This window comes from Lotus japonicus, chromosome 1 (genome assembly GCF_012489685.1).
Source record: "Lotus japonicus ecotype B-129 chromosome 1, LjGifu_v1.2".
Classification (NCBI taxonomy): Eukaryota; Viridiplantae; Streptophyta; class Magnoliopsida; order Fabales; family Fabaceae; genus Lotus; species Lotus japonicus.
The window spans coordinates 133,545,483-133,561,539 of record NC_080041.1 but is presented as its reverse complement, the minus strand read 5'-3'; the positions used below and the strand labels follow the sequence as shown (position 1 = coordinate 133,561,539).

The window sequence follows — 16,057 nt, the reverse complement described above, 5'->3', positions numbered from 1 at the left end:
AACCAAAAATATGTTTTTCCTATAAAAAGTAGTTGAAAAGTATGATAGTAATTTATTCTCATTTATTCCACCCACACTCTAAAAGAGAGATATATAAATAAAAGAGAGAAAAATTGAGATATGATAAGTGATGTAATAAAAAAATAAGAGAGATATATAAAAAAATTAGGTGAAAAATGAGACGATAGAGAAAGTAAAATGTGACTAAATCAAAACCTAAATATGTAAGGAGTCTTATTTATATGGAAATATATTAAAACATACAACTATAACAAACAAAAAACAAAGTTGTAATACTAGTGGTAACAGATCTTGCTAGTGGCGTGGATGGTTCAAGCTCTCATATATTTTCATGCTCCTGGGGGTATTTGCCATGTCCCCCATGGCCCCATGTCACGCCTTGCCTCCGCCGGCTGTGGACGACGGTTCAGCAGAACCAGGAGCAACAGCAACGCTATCAACAACATGGGAATAACCCAGGTTGTCATCATCACCGATGGTCGTCGATGATCATTCAGCTCCATACACAAATTTGCTTTCTCCTTTAAAATTGTTCCTTTCCCTACTCTCATTGCATAGTCAGAGTGATCTCTCTCGAATGGTTCGCGTATCAGCTTTGCAGGCCAAATTGGCTCCTGGTTGTAATCCATGGAGGTTGAGCCTGTTTCTTCTTCACTGATCTCTGTTACATCATCGGAATCATCATCCTCTTCCTCCTCCTCCTCTGTTTCTGTCTCTGTTTCTGACTCTGTATCTGCGGATGTTAGGCCTTCTTGAGGTTCATCCTTTTCCAACAATGACTCCAAGCATTCCTCTGCAGCCCCATTTTCGTTTGAGGATGTTGCGCTTTCCGGGCGTGAATAGTCAGAGAACACAATTTCCTGATGGTGAACACTGATGGGGCTCTCCTCTGCTCTATTGGGTTGGAGGTCAATTTTCTCCTGATGAATCAAGTTTATCATCAAGTTGACTGTGATTAACAAGTTAAAAATAGCATACAAACAAACTCAAGAAAAAAGAAAGGATGAATTACCAGAGTCAAAGGTGGGACAGAGAGCAACTCGGAGGAACTAACTTGGTTGATACTCTTATTAGATGTCCAACAGCTGCAGTAGCTCACACAAGTTAGGTGTAATCGAACACACAGACAGGAACATACATAGCTAACTAGTACATGTACATGTTCAGGACCCGGGTTAGGGGGTTCAATTTTTTTAAATGAACAAATCGGTAAAAATATAATTAAAAACAAGGCTTAATCCAGTTTTTGGTCCCTATCCTTTGTCATAAATATGACTTTAGTCCCTCGCCGGAGTAAAGGTGGGGATTGGTCCCCAATTTTTGGCAAAATAATTGGTTTTGGTCCTTCCGACCGGTTGGGTCAACGCCGGAGCTCCGCCAGCTGACGTGGCCCTTGCCACGTCAATTAATGAGCCACGCTGGATTTTTTTTTCTTTTTTCATTAAAATTCTAAAAATAAAAAACCATAATTAAAAGTTAAAACCCTTAAATCTCTTCTTCTTAATTAATCATTCACCTAATTAAATCATTCATTTATTTAAAATAAAATAAATCAAAGTAGTAATGAATTTTCAATTTTGCTGCATCGTTGTCCCCAATTCCCCCTTTTCCATTTCCTTCCCTTCATAGCAACGCCAACCACCGCCATTATTGGTGGTTTCACTCAACGAGCAACCCTTAATTCCTTCATTCATTGATTATCATTCCCTTTCTTCTTCGATCTGCTTCCATTCCCTTTCTTCTCCACCCACAAACCCATTTTCTCTTCAACACCCAGACCTCTTCTCTTCTCCACTCACAAAACCCATTTTCTCCAAACTCATCACCGTCATCCTCTTCTCTTCGTCTATCAGGGTCTCTCCGAACCCAAAAAACCCCCCAAGTCTTCGATCAACTCTCTGCCACCACCACACCAAGATCTATGTCCAGAGTTTTGGGTTTGGTTTCTGAGTTTCCTGGCTTCATTCAATGGTTTTTGGGTTCAATTGCTTTTGATTGCTAGGGAGAGATGCTATGTGTTTAAGTCATGAGGATCTCTGTTTTTGGGTTCAATTGCTTTGATTTCTGGGTTGGATTGTTTCTGGGTTCTCATAGATGTTTCTGGGATCTCTGTTTTTGTGGGGGTGGTTTGACAGTGTCGTAACATGATGATGGGTTGAAGATGATGGGTTGTAGACCAGATCTGGGTTTTTCTTTGCAAGTATGAATTCGGTTTTTTTTATAATGATGATGGATTGAAGATGATGTTGATAATGATGAAGAAAATGCAATGAATGAAGATGATGATGTTGTTAGCTAATTTAATTATTAATTAGTGTGTCTTAAATTTATTTTAATTTAATGAAAAAAGAAAAAAAAATCCAGCGAGGCTCATTAATTGACGTGGCAAGAGCCACATCAGCTGGCGGAGCTCCGGCGTTGACTCAACCGGTCGGAAGGACCAAAGCCAACTATTTTGCCAAAAACTGGGGATCAATCCCCACCTTTGCTCCGGCGAGGGACTAAAGCCATATTTATGACAAAGGATAGGGACCAAAAACTGGATTAAGCCTAAAAACAACTTTAATATGTTTATACATCAGAAATTATACAAGTCATAGTTGTATTCTACGTGATTTTATATTCTGAAATCATTGAACAATAAGCTTAGAGTCAATGTTATTGAATACATCACTCTCAATGTAAGTAACTAAACAATCGTTCATCCATGTATCTCAAATTTGGTTACGCAGCCAATTCTTCACAAATATTCATAGGGATTGGTCAATTAATATCCAATTAATTAAGAACTCAATTTATTTCACAGTTTCCATAGTTTTAATTCACTCAATATTCAGATTAAAACCCAGAAAGGGGAAAATTTTGAAGGAGAAAAAAACTGATTTTGAGAGTGGAAAAAGGAAAAACAAGTCAAAGGGGTGTTGGTATAGAAAATTGGGGCATATTATACATACTGTGCACAACAACCTGTGAAGATCGACGGGCGAGGGTACGTCGTACGCGAGAGAAAGAGAGACAGAGTGGTTGAGTGAGAGAGAGTGAGAGGAGTAAGTGAGTGTGGGTCTTTGGTGAAAATAGGTGCAAAACTTGGTCTACTAGTATAATTTAAAATTTTTAGGGGGTTCAAAAATTAATTATAGCGGAGTAAGTGCCATTATTTTTTTTTCAGGGGGTTCATCTGAACCCCTCAAAGCAACGTAGATCCGCCACTGTACATGTGTGTGTAAATACAATTTATTAACAATAATAAAGATTCATACACCATTTTTTTAGACGCTTAACATTCGAAAGACAGGAGAGAAAGGTGAGGAAGAGAGATAGATAGGAAAAATAATGTTTTTTATGGGTAAATGTTTTTTTTTTTGAAATGATAGTTAAATTTAGTTGTTAGTAAATTAGTCCCTCTTAAGAATTCAAACTCTGGACCCTTAAAAAAAATAATGTATATAAGTGTTGTTGTTATTTTGTGGTACACGAATCAAGACTATTTAATTAAGCATTAATTATTGCATAAATGTTTATTTGTAAATTTATTTCAAATATTTATTGAAATAACCTCTAAATAATTTGTAGGTATGTAAGCACTAATTTGAATTTGTTGCAGTTGAATTTTATTGTAGTCATTACTCCATAACAGTTTAATCAAAATCACACAGTTCAGATTTAAAATGACTGATTATACATCTAAAATCTGATTTAAATTTGAACAGAAGGATTTTGATCAGAAGGTTGCGAAACTATGAGTCCGTGAATTCAGGAAAATGTAACTATAGAGGTTGTTTGTCATTCTAATGCACAAAATAAAAACCCTTGTGTCAGTGTGTCACATAGGGTTAAGAAAATCAAAGTTTTCTTTATCTTGAATCAGAGCATTTAACAAACAGGCTTTAAATCATGAGCTAATATGAGAAATTAATGAAAATAATCTCTTAAGTTATAAGTAGATTATGAGCTATTTTTATAATCTTACTCAAAGAGTCGCATAAATGCTAATACTATTTTCAAATAACATTTTACAAACGAAGCTCATATCTAAATAAGTAAATAATCTTACATACCATGTAACATTTGCAAGTTGAATGTGAGTTTGGGTGGTTTGATGATTGTCTTCAATGTTATGCCCATCATCATTATCCAAGAATAGTTGTTGGGGTTTAGGTTGGTGATGAATAATGGTGCCCTTTGCCTTTGCCTTCCTTTTGTTGTTTGAGAGAGACATGGCAGCCATGACACCTCCAATGGCCAAGGCTCCACCAAACACGAGAAGCCCTGCAATCCCACCTTCACCGCCAATAGGTAATGTGGTTAAAGGGAGTACTATTCTCTTCTTTCTGTGCTTGTTGTTTGTGATTGTGGCATTTTCGTCCTCCATGGATTGTTACTTTGTTTTTTATTCTCTGGCTAGCTCCTTAATCAATTGAAAGTGAAACATAAGGGCAACAAGGATCGATGAAGTTTAACTTTATAAAGGAAATCATAGAAAGTGAGACAGAAGCGGGCTTAGTCTTGACCATTTTGTTGCGAGCTAGGAGACACGTGTTTGTATATCACCCATGATTTGTTCTTACTTTGTTATTAATCAACCCGCAATTCTAGTTCAACACAATGTTCTTGTAATTCAGTGTTCAAATTGAGCTACTTAATCGCGTTTGTGTACAAGTTCGAGTCAGACACGATCCAACGACTTACCTCTTTAGAGTAGTGGCTCATATTGTCACGTTTTTCTAACTTTTGGTGAGATTGTATTGTGGTTTCATTGGAATAGTTTGTAGGAAAAATAGAGAGATATTGTTGTGTCGTGGCAAGCCACTGTCCTGAAGCAAAATTTTTGGTGGACCACGGTGTAAATCCTAACTGCCGGTTTTACCCCCAAGGGTTTACACAACTACGATCTAATCCGTGCACTCGAGGCAGACCGTATAGAGCCTTCACAAAATATTGCCGAGAATAGAGAATGATGTAGAAGAAGAGAAAGAGAAAAACACGTAAAACACAAGGAAGAAGATGATTGAATTACTCCTGATCTCAAACTCACGCCGCACCTTTTCATATAGATCTAGCTACTGGACAGTGTAACTGATGCTCATGCAAGAGTATTATAGGCAACTCAATAAAAGGATTTTATTGACCATTTAATTTCATTTTGAATGCTGAATCAATGGCCTTGACCCTTGGAAACCATTGACAGAAATGCCATGCAAAACCAGTGGCGGAATTACTGAATTAGTGAATGATTTCACTGAAATAGGCAATAAGGAAAATTAATAAATGGCTCTTGAATGTCATTATCCAACAATGCTGGCTTGCCACGGCACAACGATGTATCTCTCTATTTTTCCTACAATCTGAAGCAAAGGTTTTTGTTCATTGCTGATGCTGATCTACTACTCTCCTTCAAACATGGAAAAGGGAGTTATATTTTCTTAGCCTTTTTGTGGATTTTATTTTAATTTCATCAGTACAATGATTTTAAATTTTGAAGAGGATAGAAGTGTTTTTAACCATCCGATTGTCATGCCTTCTTGTTTGAAGATTTATACCTTGAGCACACCTTGCATTAGAATCTTTTCCATATGGCTACAGGATGATCAAGCAGCTTCAAAGTTCCAAGGTATGGAAGCATTATTAATGCATTTTGGGTTTAGTCTATGAAAAAATTGGTTTATCATGATTTATTTCCCTAAGATGAATGTCCAAACCGGTAAATCAATGAACCCAATTCCTTAAGGCATACATGGTGGAAAGAAATATGGTAAATAAAATAAAATAAAAACCTCTTGATCATAGCGCGCAGTCACTATCAGAACATTATTTACAGGTTTATGACGATATGAATGTGCCTTTAGTGATGGAAATGTTATAGGTTGACTACTTACTCTCTTTTGATGGTCTATATGGTTTGAATGATCTGAGGATAAACTCTCTTAAGTTAAACATGGGGTGGACAGAAATTTGAGCTAAACACGGATTAGAAAGAAAGCAGAAGTTCGAATACTCAATTAAGATATATTCTTTGGAGTGATCTTAGCCTTGGTTAATAGCATGAGAAAAAAAAATGATAATAATAAAATTGGCGTTCAATTTTTTAATTTTGTTATTCTCATGGCTGTGCCACATATAGATTCTTGAACCTGAATGATATCAGCATGATTGACTGTAAAGATGTTGAGTTATGTGAATAATTCATATTATGTTGATGTTTATGTGCACCTGAGTAATTCATATTATGTTGATGTTTATGTGCACCTGAGTAATGGTATGAGAAGTTAATAGTACTTTGATGAAATATGAATGTGTTGTGAATTCTTCTAACACTTGTGTACATAATTTTTTTTTTTGAAAGTGCATAAAATTATTTGAAAATGAGTATGTTGTTTCTTGCTTTCATATGTATGATGTGTTCATATATGGAACTAGCTTGGAAATGATTTCAAATTTAAAATTAAAGCCTTAAGGAAGGCTAATGTGATTCTTCTGCAAATGAAAAAAAAGAAGAAGGTTTTTGTTTATAAAAAAAAAGTTTGTCTAAATAGAAATCACACAATAATAATGAGTAATCATTTAAGAAGTTCAATATATTTGATGTTACGCATGCTAAACTTCACATGATGCTAATGTGTGACAGTATATATATGAGTTGTTTTTAGCATATCGATATTGTATTTTCTATCATATCATAAATTATATCTTTCATTTCTCTTATCTCTTAGGTAGAGATATAAAAATGTTGATAAAACATTATTCTTTTTTAAGTAAGCTTTCACTATTCACTTATTAGTTATGGGAGAACCTAATATGCACCATTTTTAGGTGGTGTAATTTTACACCACCTACTTTGACTTAGTATAACAGATCAACACATTATATTTTTTAAGAAAAAAACATCATTAAAAATTTGTCATATATTAAATATCTTTAAAAAAAGATGTGTTGACCTATTATAGTAGGTTAAAAAAGTGGTCTAAAATTAGACCCGTTTAAAAGTGGTGGTCATTGAAGAGTTGTGATTAGGGGTTGGTGAACCGTACACGTAAGAAGTTTCCTAATGAATTGCCAGGATCAGATCAAGTCAATTACTGTGTACAGACAAGGTCTATCTGTCACGTCACGTCTTATTTTCAACCTACAAAACCCCTCTCTTCCCCTCCCATTCATTCTCAATTCTCATACCAAAACAAAACACACAACTCCTTTCCCTTTCAAGAAAACAAACTCTTTGAAAACAAACTCCTTTTCCTTTCCATTAATTTCAGTATCCCTCTCTACTTCGATCCAGTTATTTCACGCATCTTATATACTATAATCTTCGAATCTTCACAAGCATGTGTGGCGGTGCTATCATAGCTGACTTCATCCCTCACCACGGCTCTCGCCGCGTCACCGCCTCTGAACTCTGGCCTAACACATTTGCCAAACACAATGACTCCCAGTTCGATTCTTCTCATCATCCTCAGCACCACCAATGTTCTGATTCAGCCCCTCTCAAAAGGTCCCAACCTTCCCCTGCAGCTACAGGTCAGTATCCTGTTAAAATATTGTTTGTTTTGTCTATCAATTAATCAAGTTCAATGAGTTGAAAGCTTACATCACATTTATGGTGACTGCAGTGAACGAGCAAGTTGACAAGCCATTGAAGAGGCAGAGGAAAAACCTCTACAGAGGGATTAGGCAGAGACCATGGGGTAAATGGGCTGCAGAGATTCGTGATCCCAGAAAAGGGGTTCGTGTCTGGTTGGGTACTTTCAACACTGCTGAAGAAGCTGCAAGAGCCTATGATAGGGAAGCTAGGAAAATCCGTGGCAAGAAAGCTAAAGTCAACTTCCCCAACGAGGATGATGACCACTTCTCCATTCAATTCCAAGCACCTCCCCTGTTTCAACAGGGTTGCGGTTTGAACAGCAACGAAGTCAATGTCCCCAAAACTCAGACTTTTCAGTTTGCTTATGATCTGAACCAAGAAAGTTGTGCTGGGTTTGGATCTGCTTCGGGGTCGTCAGTGGAAGCAGAAGAAGAAGGGGTTGGAAATGAAGAGAGAAAGACGAACCAGGTGGAGAAGCTTTCTGAGGAGCTTATGGCGTTTGATGACTACATGGGGTTTTATCAGGTTCCGTACTATGAAGAGCAATCCAATGCTAGTGTTCATGAAACTGTGGTAGGGGATCTATGGAACTTCGATGCTGAGGAATGAGGATGTTCCTGTTACTTCTTCAGCCATGTGATCTTATGTGCAAGTGTATGCAAACTGACGTTGTTGGTCAAGTGTTGTTATTTTGATTTTCAAGTGTTCTGCAATTTTCATTTTACATTGTTCACTTTTATTCTTATGAATGTCATTTTCTCATATACAAATGCCCTGTTTACTTTCAATTACTATTTTACTATAATTTTTCCTTTCCTGTATGATCAGGATTTCACCATCCTCTTCTTATGTATGTGAAAACTCTCTGTTTTTTTTCTTTGTATTGAAGTTTTGTGTTTATATCTTTTTATATGTCTTTAAGATGTAGGTTATTTAAATCTTTTCAAAAGAGAAATAGATTCAATGTTTTATCGTACCTAATATGATTATTATGAGCGACAAAATTTTTTCTACAAGTATTTAATATAGTTTCATCGACATAAACTTTAATTAAAGACATATGCATAAATTAGATTGATCTCATGTTAGTTGCTCTCGATGAGATGTCAACAACACGTGTTAGCAGAACAACGCTGAAGCGACGACGAACAGGATGTCTAGAAGGCGGTGACAGTGTGACACGATGAAGATAGGGGCACTAGACACTAGTGATTGCTAAGAGATGGAAGTAGGGAGAAGAAACCACACTAAAATGAAGGGTAAAACTCACTTATTTAAATAATAAAACCACCTAATTAATACATAGAAGAACTCATAATGGAACAAGCATCTTTTTTTTTTATATGCTAATGGAACAAACATCTACCAAGCATAAGAAAGAGACTCGTTGAAAGAGAGGAAATGGACTCTAAAAAATAATACTAGGTAATATTGAGTAACATCTATCTAAATTAGGTAGTCAAATAATATTATGAGATGTTGTGAGCTAAAAAAAACTAAAACACGTGTTTAAATTCTATTGGAGTTAAAATTTGATAAGATTATCCATTTACTTTGATAATAATTTTTTTATTTTTTTATGTAAGTTGAAAAAAACAGAGTATCATGTTTTCGGTACATAAAAAATAAAAAAGAATCTAGTTGATATGCTCGCGTGACAATCCATTAATTGGAGTAAATACCGGACAATGTAGATAATTTTAAGGTATAAATCATGTTTAAGGTAGAACTTCCTTCCAACAGCAATTTGTATAATTATTAAAGAAAAAAGTACTAATTTAATTTGTAAAATAATATAGGAAGCAAACGCTAAGAAATAAAATAGTGAAAAGTTACACAAATCTCTCGAGCGATTTTTTAAGGCCGCAAAAATGAAGTGCCTGAAAGTGAGCTTAACTTGAGTTGTTTAACGCCACAAACGGCTTCTGTATAGGAGCTCATAAAATAATGGCTATTTATGCAGCAAGTTGAGGAAACTATAAAGTAGAAAGAGAATGATTCGAATCCAGTGAAGTAACGCCGCTGGATTTGGGATTTACAGACGCAGCGATCGGTGTGCGCCCACAGGTTTCAGCTGAAAAAATACGCAGTACGTGTAGATAATAGTATATACTATTTTCTGCAACTCTGCGCGTGTAATACTAGGAAGTAGGAATTACGAACTGAACTTTCAAACAATAAAAGATCTGCTACTGTCTGTCATTATCAACATCACAGTGCTAGTATGTTACCATGACAATGTCCATTATCAATATCATCTGGGCCGGTCTCAACATGTTCTTTGGTAAATAATAAAAATGAACCCCTAATAAAGAGAAATATCTCTTTGAGATACAACTGCCGGATATCGTTATATATTTAACATTTAAAATTTCATCAAAACCATTATACTGGTTCGTTTGGCAATTGGCCTCTTGCAATAACCCCAAGGGTTGCGTATTCGAATCCAAGCAACGCGACCTTTTGCTTTAATTTTTGAATTCTTTCAGTACAAAATTAATTAACAAATAACATGTTAAAACCCAAAAGGTGGGATTCGAACCCTAACATAAACAATTACTAACCACTAGACCAGCAAAAGTCATTAATAACATCTTGAACATTAATTATTATAACTAAATTGTTTTTTTGGAAAGTTTAATGTGAATTTTTTTTGGAGACCCCTTCTTTTTGGAGGCCATGGGCTGTGGGTCTGCTTGCACAGGCTCAGGACCGGCCTGAATATCATAGTGCTAGTAGCCTAGTACCAAAAACATGTTTGTTACCATGACAATATGAACAACTTGTTCAAAAGACATTGCATTTGCTTATCAATGGAGTAGTAATAATTCATTAAAATTTCACTTGACTTTTTTTATGTTCATACTTTTTTTATTCTTATCTTTTTTTATATTTTTATCACATATTATATTACTCATTTCAATTTATAATTATTTAAGGTGGAGGTAGAAAAGAAATGTGAGCAAAACATTAATTGCGGTTCACTATATATCTTCATGTTCCATAAGAAGTTTTTTTTTTTTAAGAAACAAATTGTGACCAATTAAAGTAATTTTGAAATTGATTGCTTGCAAGTGTTCCAGCGTTGGAAGAAGTCTCTAGATGGCAGATTATACTGAGCTTTTGTGCTTCGTGGTTGCTTTTGCTTTCTTGTTTTTTTTATTTTGTAGACTTGTCATTTGTTCACTGTTGTGGAAATTACGTGACTAATTTCCTTGCTGGGATCACTTTCGTCTACACGTATATAGTATAGGTGGAAGAGGTGTCTGGTGAGGCTATACGGTTCGTGAACTCTAATGTGTTCGCTTATATATATTCTTATTATTACTTAATATATGCAGTGCCATTTAAAATTTAGAATCTGATGTAGTTAAAGTGTGGTTCCTAATAGTAACTTACAATCACAACAACCTCTATTTTTAAGCTACAAATGTTTAAAATACTTTAAAATGTGCTTAAATTATAATGTTTTTTGTAACGAAAAAAAATTATAATGTTTCTAATATATCAAACTGGATCAATACAACTTTCAAATATCAAATTATAATTGTTCAATCATTTGTTACACCTACATACACGAACGGTCCAAACTTTCTAATTGCATCTCAAATTGTTGAATACATTTCAAATATGGAAACTCTCAATGATAAGCTTCCTGCATGATAAGGTGGGGGAGTCATGTTGAGGAAAATGATAGGGAGGGATGGTGAGATGAAGTGTGGGTGCTGACATTTTCATCACTAAAAAAAGTAAATACCTAATTTAGTTCATAATGTTGCAAAATGTTAGTCAAGTTAATTCTTACATTGCCAAATTTGACGGACATTTTGCAATATGTAACCATATTTTACAACATTGAGGGCTAAATTTGGTGTTTTATTCTCTCAGTGACGAACTTGACAACAACCCATTTTTTTTCTCAAACTTTTTTTTTTGTCAATGGATTAAAATTTATTAGAACGAAGGGTTGAAAGCCCACCCCACTACCGGAGGAACAAACAAAACCAGCCAGGTGGCCCAACAAGACTAGAAAGAAAAATAAATGAAATTTGGCAGAAAGTGAACCAAATGGCATACATGCAAACAAGCTAACGGACAAGCTAGCAGACAACTTTCATAGTTTCCACCAACCATGAATTAAAGTTGGTTGAAAAATCCACACAAATGACACTAGCTCCCACGCCATTACTGATATTCTGCACTACTGTCCAAGCTCATCAATAATTCAAACTCTTCCTTCTTTCTAGTTTCTCTACACACCATCTTCACAAGTGGATCCAAGCTCCTCCCACCACTCAGACAAGGCATAGTAGCCCAAGATAATCGTTCACTCTTTTTCTATTGAGAAACAAAGATGCACCACCATTGCTGGTTTTATTACTGGGCCATTGAGTCATACGGGTTACCCATAGTGGGTTTAAGACAAGTGAAACGTGACCCATCAGTCCATTACCAAAACCTAGGGTTATAGTGCGCTTCCCTTCCATTTCGCGATAGGGTTACCTTCTGTTCTTACCGGGAAGGAAACATGGTTTCGCTGAAACTGCAGAATAGGCTCACTTCCAGTATCCTCAAGTGCGGAAGAGGCAAAGTTTGGCTTGATCCCAATGAAGTCAATGAAATCTCCATGGCCAATTCTCATAACCACTCCCACTCAATATTTCATTTTCGTTATGATTTCTGGTTCACAATTCATTCTTTTTCAGCTATTGTTTTCGTTGAATCTTTTGATTTTTAGCCACTTTTCATTAGGATCTGAACGCTTTTTGTAGTTTTGAGCTTTTGCTAGATTGTGCATATGCAAGCATACTTTTTTATTGGTGTGGGAAGAAAAACTTGACTTTACTAGCGTGATGTTCTTTGTTATGTATATTTTTTCTTCTAAGCACTTGTGGATTTTCAATTTCAGGTAAAAAACATAAGGAAGTTGGTCAAGGATGGGTTCATTATCAGGAAACCTACTGAGATTCATTTCAGATCATGTGCCCGTCGAATGAAGGAAACCAAGAGTAAAGGCCGACACTCTGGATATCGTAAATTAATCTACCTTTTTACTTTTGTTCAAGGTAAATTTTTCTAAATGACGTGACTTGATCAACGGTTGCCCATTTACAAAATCCAGATTAAATAACATGAGTAAGTCTTTGATCTTTGTCGAATTAAGAATACAAAGAACTATCAAATCACAACACACTACACCAAAATGCACTCTTTCGCGGCGGTTGGATTTGTAAATTGCGGCGGTTTAAACCGCCGCAAAAAAATCTCCCGTCGGTTGTCCACACTAAGATTTGATGCATTCAATTGGCATGCTCACACACACTAAATTCAACAATCCACAGCAAACCTACAAGTGATCATGAAAGATAACTGGAAAGGATCACATCATAACAAATATATCAAGCAACATGGTCTCATCCATTGCCCTTGAAGACTACAATTAAACATGAAGCAGAATCTATACACAGACCAAAGTTCACTCATGTTTTTTTCCTACAAGTGATCTTGACAGCAACTCAGCTCCTCCAGGTTTCTACAAACATAAATAGAAGAATGTGTTAAACTGTGCTAGAATGAATTGGACAGAAATTCTATATTCTATGTTTCTCAAAACTTGGATGAGAATCCATATGAACTATACAGAAGCAGCTACTGGTTGCTCATACAGACACAAGTCAATAGAATAAGCATTATTAATTGCCACGACACATTTACACAAGTCAATAGAATAAGCATTTTTACTAAAATCTATTAACAGTTACTTCTTCAGCAGAATGTCATTCTAATCAAATAGATTCAAAAGCTCTAAGGACAACTGAATAGCAATGATCACAGATCTGATCATTGTTCGTCAGAGAAAATAAGCAGGGGAGAAGATTCATTTTCATGAAAAACACCAACACTCATTTTACTTTTCCTATATATTAGTTAAACCAAATCAAAACTTGGATGAGAATCCAGATGAACTATACAGAAGCAGTTATGTTATACCTTTTCTTTACTTTGATTGGTGATGACTAGGAGATTGTTGCTGCAAAAAATATAAAAGAGCAGTTTATTAATATTGTAAACACATCAAAGAAAAGTATGAAAGGCATTTATGATAATACATGTATTGACAAGTATAGCTTACAATGTTATCTAGCCCATTGGCTAGATCCGGTGGAATGGAAATTGAAGCATTCGAAAGAACATGAGCAAGTAACATCTCTATTTTGCTCAATTTTTCATCCCTTGCTTTGGATAAAAGCCTTTCTTGTTTGAGTTCATTTTCTAGTTGAGTAATACGGTTATGGTCAATTGGATTACTAGAAGAACCATTAAATCGCTGGTGTGATTTATCCATCACACCAAGAATCTTCAGATAGAAGAGGAAGGTCGGGAAAGTATCAGAAGCAAAGAAAGCATGAAAATTACTCTTATGTGTGTCAAAACTAATCCAGATTCCACTAACAACACTAAAGCATTCACTAATCCAACCAAGACACATGTACACTAATTGATTCTTTTAGCTTAATATCTTATTTCTTCCTTGACTTTGCATACGTTTTCAATCTTTAGGCTGTTATTGTCAATTAACCATTCTCTTTTGCAGTGTAAAGAATTGGCTTATACATGTTATAGAGAACTACAACATACAAATAACATACTACACAACTAAGTTTATACATTACTGTCATAAGAAACTAGGCATATGGACTAACACTAATAAGCATATAAATTGATTTCCTCCATTTAAGAAAGAGCAGAAAAGCAACAACAAGAGTAAACAAGAAAAAAGAAATCAATCAAAGCTAGCTACAGTGAACTGGTGAAGAAATCAATGAAAGCTAGCTACAGAAAAGAAATTTTCACATGAGCCACTACAGTAATTGCAGCAAAAAAAGATATTTAGTTTATGGTTACCATTCTAATTTTACAGATAGTGATAATGTTTTCCAGGGTAATAATCTAAAAGTAAGTCAAGCTGGTTACCATTCTAATTTTACATGGACGGTTGAGAGTTGAGATTCTAAGTAAAGAGAGAACAAAATCAAACCTTTGTTAGGTTGAAGATACTCCAGAAGCTGGTGGTAGAAGGACCCAAAACTGAAATGGAAAAGACTATGTTAGAAGCAAAGAGATATAGGAGAAGCAAGAAAAATGGATATTATCAATTATGTGCATTTATTCATTGCATTGTATGTACACTACAGGTTACTTTAGTTGAAGTATCCACATAATAGAAACAAAGAAAAAAACACCATTTACTCAGAACCCCGAGATTCAAAAAGCAATAAATAAATCTCATATGTTATGTCACAAGGTCCAAATAAATGTAAATATCACTACTTCATGCTTCACTAGAACTCAACCAACCCAAATCTGATTTCAGGGATAAGCTTCAAGTTGCTAAAAACACAGTAATAATTCTTAAAGGTGGGCCAAGAAACGAATTGAATCATAAGTGAAAGAGACAAAACAGCTTGTATATGGCCAAAACAACATAAGTGAAAGAGACACCCTAACTCCAAGGAATTGAATCATGAGTTTTTTTTTTTTTTTGAATAGGTCAAATTCATATATTAATAGAGCACAAGATGTGCTAGTAGATACAAACAGGATACAGCCCCAAGGCCAAAAAGACAGAAACAGAGAAACATAGAAAGGCAGGGGAAAGCAAGAAACATATGGAAAGAAAAGAGTATCCAGCCACTACTTGCTATAGCAGCAAGTTCTAGTCAGGAGCAACGGGAAAAAAGAGTTACAGAAGTAGCAGTATGCACATAAGTTTCTCAGAGAAAACAAGAATAAATTCCCCAACTATGCATTAAGACCCTCATCAAGCCAAAATCTCCAAACCAGTAGCAGACGCAGGAAAGAAACACAACTAGTGATACTCTACATGATTCAATTTTAGTAAGCATCAATATATAAGCCAAGACAACAAGATAAATTCCACTTAATATAATACTCAAATTACAATCATACAAGTCATTGTATAATTATTAGAAAAATCTGTATAGTGATTGTGTTGACTGAAGAAAAATACAAGCTCAGATTCAGCAATAACAATGCAATTAACATGTGGCTTTGAACTAATGATCGAACAGTTACAAACACCATGAAAATAGAGAGATGGTAATACCGATAGAAGAGGAACTTTAGATTGAATCAACTTCAGATTCCATCACTTCTTCAGATTCTGCAATTTAAGATAAATGTAAAACAAAAATTAACAAAAATCAGACTAAACACAACCCTAGATTTTCAGATATGAAATCAAAGTGAAGAGATCAATGATACTCGGATTTGAAATCAAAGTAAAGAGTAATCTCAGATCTGAAATCGAAGATAACAGAGATGATTGCAATAAAACTCGCCTTCAGTGTGAAGAGATCGAATAAATCCAAGGTGGCGGAGAACGATGGTGCCGAGGGAGAGGGACGATTTCCAAAGAGAGATGAACTGCGACGG

The 16,057-nt window shown here is 35.3% G+C and overlaps 2 protein-coding genes and 2 long non-coding RNA genes across 4 annotated transcripts; 2 read left to right on the top strand and 2 right to left on the bottom strand.

Annotated features, from left to right (window-relative positions):
- Positions 1–211: 211 nt before the first annotated feature.
- LOC130732727 (uncharacterized) lies at positions 212–4,483 on the bottom strand. Its single transcript, XM_057584719.1, has 3 exons — positions 4,080–4,483; positions 1,034–1,106; positions 212–941 (listed from the first exon to the last, which is right to left on the bottom strand). Exons 1-3 carry the CDS (start codon positions 4,391–4,393, stop codon positions 351–353), a joined length of 978 nt encoding a protein of 325 aa, XP_057440702.1. The 5' UTR covers positions 4,394–4,483; the 3' UTR covers positions 212–350.
- Positions 4,484–7,169: 2,686 nt separating this feature from the next.
- Positions 7,170–8,388, top strand: LOC130731082 (ethylene-responsive transcription factor ERF071-like). Its single transcript, XM_057583267.1, has 2 exons — positions 7,170–7,536; positions 7,629–8,388. Exons 1-2 carry the CDS (start codon positions 7,344–7,346, stop codon positions 8,207–8,209), a joined length of 774 nt encoding a protein of 257 aa, XP_057439250.1. The 5' UTR covers positions 7,170–7,343; the 3' UTR covers positions 8,210–8,388.
- A 3,080-nt stretch (positions 8,389–11,468) lies between these two features.
- LOC130731081 (uncharacterized) lies at positions 11,469–12,759 on the top strand. Its single transcript, XR_009016566.1, has 2 exons — positions 11,469–12,283; positions 12,510–12,759. It is a non-coding gene; the product is annotated as an uncharacterized LOC130731081 (long non-coding RNA).
- A 195-nt stretch (positions 12,760–12,954) lies between these two features.
- On the bottom strand, positions 12,955–15,790 carry LOC130731080 (uncharacterized). Its single transcript, XR_009016565.1, has 4 exons — positions 15,729–15,790; positions 14,640–14,689; positions 13,592–13,631; positions 12,955–13,133 (listed from the first exon to the last, which is right to left on the bottom strand). It is a non-coding gene; the product is annotated as an uncharacterized LOC130731080 (long non-coding RNA).
- Between the last annotated feature and the right edge of the window lie 267 nt (positions 15,791–16,057).